The sequence below is a fragment of the Egretta garzetta genome, unplaced genomic scaffold, assembly GCF_000687185.1.
Source record: "Egretta garzetta isolate BGI_Z169 unplaced genomic scaffold, ASM68718v1 scaffold94, whole genome shotgun sequence".
Lineage (NCBI taxonomy): Eukaryota > Metazoa > Chordata > Aves > Pelecaniformes > Ardeidae > Egretta > Egretta garzetta.
This window is the reverse complement of record NW_009259683.1, coordinates 8,819,354-8,825,824: the sequence shown is the minus strand read 5'-3', so window position 1 is coordinate 8,825,824 and position 6,471 is coordinate 8,819,354. Positions and strand designations below refer to the sequence as shown.

Here is a 6,471-nt window from a genome sequence, read left to right as displayed (position 1 = left end):
CCCGCGCATCCAGTCGCCCCGTGACCCTGAATTAAACATTTGGTAGTTTGGACAAAGCACCGTGTGACGATGTCATCCTGAATTTAAGTTGAACATTTGGTAATTTCGACGAAAGACGCTGTTACGATGTCAAACTACCTTAAACGGCGTTCTTCGTATATGGCGATGTTAATAATACAGGATCTCCTTTCTGTCGCTAGGGCCTGTGTCTAATTTGCGCAAATAATGAGAAAATTTGTAACACTTCATGAAGCACATACTAAAAGGTAGAAGACAAAGATAAAATTACAAAATTCACAGAAAGGGCTGCTGGTGCCCTGTACATTGCAAATGACCTACGAAGTAAGCCGCAGTAATGGCAGAAAAACAGCCTGGTGTCTTCTTCTCACCGATGGAACCTGTGGCTGCTTAGTAAAGATGTTGTCCAGAAAAGCCAGGCTTCATATGAGCATGAAGTTGCATATTTGAGTTTAAACCGATTTAACTGAAGTGGTGCAAAACCTTGGAAAAGGTATTCCTTCCCTGGTTTTCTTTGGTTTAAATCTAATTTTTATCAGCTTTTATGTCACTTTGATTTAAATTAATTTCTATCAGCTAATCTTGTTTTAGTAAAAGTACACTTTCAAACTGATTGAATCCACATGGGGAGTGAGAAAAATAAATTTTTGATACATCAATTTCATTAAACGTGTTAACATTCCTTTTATGCTGTGGGAGCCTCAGAAACGCTGCTGTTCTCTAAAAACAAGCCTGACATCACATACCAGGAATCCTTGAACTACTAAAATGCTAAGTGATGCAAAAGCCTTTGAAACTACTCAAATACTACATGACCAGAAGGTTTCTTTGACTGAACAGCGCTGTGAAGACAGGTCATTGTTAGTTTTCACAGGTAAAACAAATGGTATAATTTGCAGTACTTTACTGCAAGTAAAGTTGGATTAGTGCAAAAGAACTGACATAAAAATGGCTTTCAGATGTCAGATTGAACTTGCAAAATTGAAAGCGAAAATACCTTGAACTGCTGTAATCTGTATTCTCTTGTGGCTTTAATCCTCCAAGGTATTTCATGTCTGCTGAAATGAATCGTATGTTATACACTCTCAGCTTTCTGGAAGAAATATCTATATTTTTTATTTCCTCTATTTAGGTCATATTTAATCCTTGCAATGTGCTTTCAATCTCAGTTAAAGACCTTATACAAAACTGCATCCACTTCTATTCCTAAATGAAATATACGTTTTATAACTCTTATTTATGAGTGGATTTAGTCTGCAGTGAGAACATATAATGCACTAAGGACTACACTCAACTTTATCCAGGATAATAAAAAACTAACTCTGCTCCTTAAATAAAAGCTCAGAATAAGATGGAAAGGCAGCATGAACAAAAATGTGGACTTCTGTCTTTCTCCCTGTAGGCAGGTTGGACAAGATGGTGCCAGAAGGGCTCCCTCCCTCGTCTCCTGCAGCAATTTGGGGTTATCCCCACAGACTTCTGTCCCCAGAAAACCTACGTGTGCATGCTGTGCCCTGGAGCATGCAGCATGTGTGCTTTCTGGCAGCCTATAGAAAATCTGCCTCCAACAGGCTGCAACATTTTTTTTGCTTTCTATAAGGCACTCTAAACTGAAAACCTACAGCAAAATAATAACATCTTAAAGCCTACAGGTGCTGCATGGGGCCTACAGAGGGCTGGGCTAAACCCTGAACTACATGGACAAGGCCGGTAGTCTTTAAAGAGAGTTGTGTTTTAGCAGCCACATTACCACTTGGCCTAGAAGCCAAGAATTGCTCCCCAAGGCAGATGGTGCTGTGGCCTTGTGTCGGTATTTTAGTTGCAATCAGGTCTGCACTTTCTAATTGAATCTGCATTTATCCCTGCTACTGTGCTTTGGTTTTCATTGCAAAGTGCTCTTGGGGCTTCCAGATTTCCTTTCAGCTGCAGTATGTGATCTGCAGAACGAACTTTAAATCCTAATGGCCATTAAGTCTATGGGGTCAGGCCAGAGCTAATTCAAAGTAACCTCCTTTAAACTTTTAGTGCAGGTACCTGGTCCCAGCACCAGCTGCTTTTCTCTGTGGATCCACACCTATCGGGTCACGCTGCTTGCTGTTGCAACGTAGCCTATCTGATCCAAAAGCAGCGTTGTCTCGCAGTCTCCTAGAGACTTCAGACCCATGGTATGACTTGGGCTTTCATTACCTGATTGTAAAAGATGTCCTGGCCAAAAAGAGGAATCTCAATCCAGGTGCCACCTCCCCCAGTCACAGTTCAGTTCTGAAAACCACCTGGTCACTTAAATCCTGATATCCTCACATTCATTTCTTGCCTTCTTTTTCTTCCCTAGTTGTATATCTCCTTTTCACTTCTTGACGCTAGCTTTCAGTTTAAAAACCATCTGTCTTAGGTGACCTTTTAGCAGCATGCAGTGAGCCTGTGTCCAAAAAGGCAGCTAAAATCAATGTCTAAAACAGCACAGCGTTGGTACATTTGCCAAGTCTCACAGTGGCTGATAAAACTGTACTGAGCCTGTTTTTCTCAAGCAGTCAGGCTGCCAGTAACAATCGGGACCACAAACAAAAGCTGCATTTTCAATCACTGCTGTTCTTTTCCCTTCTGTTTTATCTGTGTTTGTCTTGTTTTCACTTTAAGGAAAGAAGGCCAGACTCCAGTAAGGAGATTCATTAAGATCCTCATATCCAGCTGGTCTTTTCTTTTATTCCTGTACAATCATTGCCACCTTCAATCCAGGTTTCTGAATTGGCATCATATGTTGGGTTGAAGCCTTGTCCAACTGCCCATTCATGCTCTTTTGTGGCAGCTGCAGCTCATTCATTCAGAGGGCAGCCTCCACCCAGCGCTAAAATCCTGGAAGCCTTAGCTGCAATGGAACGTACTGCATCTCGTGCACAGTGGAAGAGTGCCCATGGCACTGTGCTGGAGCAGAAGATATACTCCTTCTCAGGGCTCTGTGCATTCTGAAATTGAATCCATCCCAGGTTCCTCATCACAGAACTCGTGCTCTATAAAAAAAGAGAAATGAAGAAATACCTCACAGTTAGAAAAAAAAGGGTGGATACAGTCGAAAACTCATGCTCAGAATTTTTTTTTATTTTCAAATATTTTAGCTGGCTTCTCATTTTTCATGTGGTATCATAAAAACCTACAGTCTTTTCTAAATGACAGTTGTTGCTGCGGTACTTAGAATGTAGAATCAAACTCTCAGTTTTGTTTGAAATTGTAGGGTAATAGGTTTGCTTCAGTATCTTTGACCCTTATCCCAAACAGACACCAATCCTAGCATGTTTGGTCAGTGAGAATTAAGTTTCTAAATGTCATTGAGGGTCTCAGCTTGTGGCCCTGAATATGGAATTCTGTTAGGCTAGTTTGGGGGAGGGTTTTTTGAGAGACCCACCATTCAATTACGTATAAAATCAATCCATGTAAGGGATTAGCTAAAGTTACAATAGTTACAGTAGTAAAAATTCATTTGCCTGGAAGTGTGAGAAGTATTACTCTCAGGCAAAAGTTTAATTTGAGCAAATAATGGGATGATAAGATGAATACTGTTTTTTCTTTAACAAAGACCTTGGCCAAAGAAGGTAGGTACTCCTATCAGAGTATCGGGCATCTCTGTATCACTGGGTTTGTACGTAAACAAAATGTACCAAATGCTGAAAATCCACCAGATGGCACACTAAAGCCTTGATACTGAAAAGTGCCGTCATCCAAAAGAAGGATAATAACTGCATGGCAGGCCAAAAATTTAATCTGTATTACAAAATGCAGACTGTGCCTTGTTCTGTCAGTGATTACTAGGTCAATCTTTAATAGCTAGGAACTGACGTAGAGAAACATTAAGGGAAAGAAATGGGATAAGACAGCAATTATGTTAATTTTTTTTTCAGCTAATAATTTGTATTGATTTGCAGTGACATTTATGATGTCTGGGATGGACATCTCCTAAGAGATGGGGACTGGCTAGATTTGCCTTTGGCCCTTGATTCTCCAAGTAGGTTGCTGCCTGCCAGGAAACGGCTGATACAGCTGGCCATCAGTATTGCCTACACTGTGAATCACTCTTCTGGAGATAAAACATCTCATCTATAAATATATTACTGAAAGGGCTGTATACAAGTAGCTCCTTGGCCTTATATCTGTGGAAATGAGAGAACCTGCTGTAGGATGTAGGATGGCTGGTGCTGGCTGTGATGCTCCTCTCCAGCTTTGCTCGTGTTTGAAGGCATAGTTTCAATGATGGAGACATCGTGACCTGTGGCGATCTGGCGGTTGATGTGATGCCGAGTCTCTCCTCCGTGTTTCCAGCCAGAGAGTGAAGTGTGTTCAGAAACTGACTGAAAGTAAAGCAAATAATATGTGAACGTGACTTTTCCCACGCGTACAAGAGGTGATGTTGCAGCAGAAACAAGGGAGGGAAGCAGCCTGTGCCAATGTAAAGAACATTAAGGTTTTTCTCCAGCATTGTAAATGCTTCTGATGAATTGTGTTAACAAATGAGAGGGATGCACAGGTTGTATATGGGGGAAATGAGGTGTCTCTTAATAATCTTGGCTGTGTTATTTTGCAGTTCATACTCAGAAACTTCAAGCAGCTCTTTACTTCAGCTTTTTAAAAATTGTTAGGAAAGAGAGGAATTAAGGATCCACAGGGGATTGCCTCCAGAAAAACCAGCTGCTATTAATTTTAAGAGTAGAAAATGTCTTTTTGCCATCCTGCTTTATGACTCCTGTACTTCTTCAAGATACTACAAAAGACAAAATAATCTGGTTCTACTAGTTCTCTATATTTTTAATGTTCGTATCCTGTTAAATCACATAAGGAATTATGAAGATACATTTATAATGAAATAAGGAACATTCAGACATTTAGACCTAAATTCTTGCTCAGACAAAACTCTAGAAATTATATAGTTTTTGGTGAGATGCAGGAATTTCTTCACAGAAAGGGTTGTCATGCTCTGGAATGGGCTGCCCAGGGAAGTGGTCGAGTCCCCATCCCTGCAGGTATTTAAAAGACGGGTAGATGAGGTGCTCAGGGACATGGTTTAGTGGTTTAGTGTTAGGTTAATGGTTGGACTTGATGATCTTAAAGGTCTTTTCCAACCTAAATGATTCTATGATTCTATGATTTTTAATTTATAGTGCTGTGTCAAATTTTGCATCTATTACTTTTTTCTATTTTTTTAATGGAAAACTGTTAATCTTTCTGGCCTGGAGACCATGACCCTAATCCGAAGAGTCTGCCATTTAAGAGAGATCCAAAGTAACCACCCATTTGAATGACAGGTATTTGATTATACCTGCTAGGCTGCTTTCAAACTAAAGCCCCAGTCCCACAATCTGATTTTTGCAAGTGAGTTTCAGGAACATTGACACTTGAGAAGTATTAAAAAGGAGGATGAGGAATTCAGTTACATGGATTTTTTTTTTCTTTTCATCTACAGACTTTAACAGGTAGATCAAGTATGACCTGTATTTATGGTAACAAATTATTCTGTTTTCTTTTGTTTGTATTTTCTGATGCAGTTAAAGTTATATGCTTTTCTATTGAAAGGCTGGAAAAACTGAAGCTTTTACCCCAAATGGAATGGAAGTGAAAGCCAATTCATTTTTGAAGTTCAAAAATGTAATTAGTTTTTGTCTTTTGACTACATGGTTTTGTTTTGGATCAAATATGGACTTGTGTGGATATCATCATAAAAGTTGTTCTCGTATTTCCAACCACAAGAATGAAAAAAATACCTCAAGTCTGATGGGAATTCTGTTCTATATTGTAAACCAAAGAGGCTGAGTAAACATCATAAAATTTGGCTGTTTATTCTGAACAAAATTTCAAAAAATGCTGGCATTCCTTTTACAGGAGTATCTGTTCTTAACTTAAAAGATTTTGATTATTTTGAATCAGTATATGATATATAAAGACCTGCCTAAATGATAAAGAAATTCTTCCTCAATCTCTGCTTGAAGGCAAACATAAAAAAAGTCATCAGTCATAAAACAATTCCAGATATATTATTTTTCTGTTGCCCTTTTCAAGGAGTGTGTACTACTTCAGAAACTCTTCGATGACATTGATTTTCTTAGAAGACCGGAGCCTTTGCTGTCAATAGCAGCATTACCTACCTTCAGCCAAATAAAGGGTGGTAGTCATTATTTTGAGAGGATAGTGAAGAGCTTGATGTCACCATTTCCACTTGAATACTGTAGCTGTAGGTGCTGAAGCAAATGCACCTGCAGTAGCTTTGGTAATCTCCAGTGTGCTGTGCCTATAGTAGCTCTTATCTTGAAAAGCATTTGAGTGTCACTCATCTCTGAGTGACTTGGTGCTGGGTATCACTTGATGCCTGAATGATATCTCTGAATGATAGGGTGTAAGAACAGACATAGCATAATCTTTAGGCAATTGCCAGGTTGTCCTTGTTTAAAGAGAGAATTTTCTGTTCTCGCT

At 39.4% G+C, this 6,471-nt stretch overlaps 1 protein-coding gene across 1 annotated transcript in view; it reads right to left on the bottom strand.

The window, feature by feature from the left end:
* Positions 1–6,471, bottom strand: part of POLR1F (RNA polymerase I subunit F) — a 14,696-nt gene that overhangs the window by 5,278 nt on the left and 2,947 nt on the right. The window contains exons 2-4 of the mRNA XM_035894069.1: positions 4,179–4,358; positions 2,901–3,026; positions 139–209 (exon numbers count right to left, since the gene is read on the bottom strand). Of these exons, the coding sequence (XP_035749962.1) occupies positions 139–209; positions 2,901–3,026; positions 4,179–4,358 (377 nt within the window). The remainder of the gene's footprint in view (positions 1–138; positions 210–2,900; positions 3,027–4,178; positions 4,359–6,471) is intronic.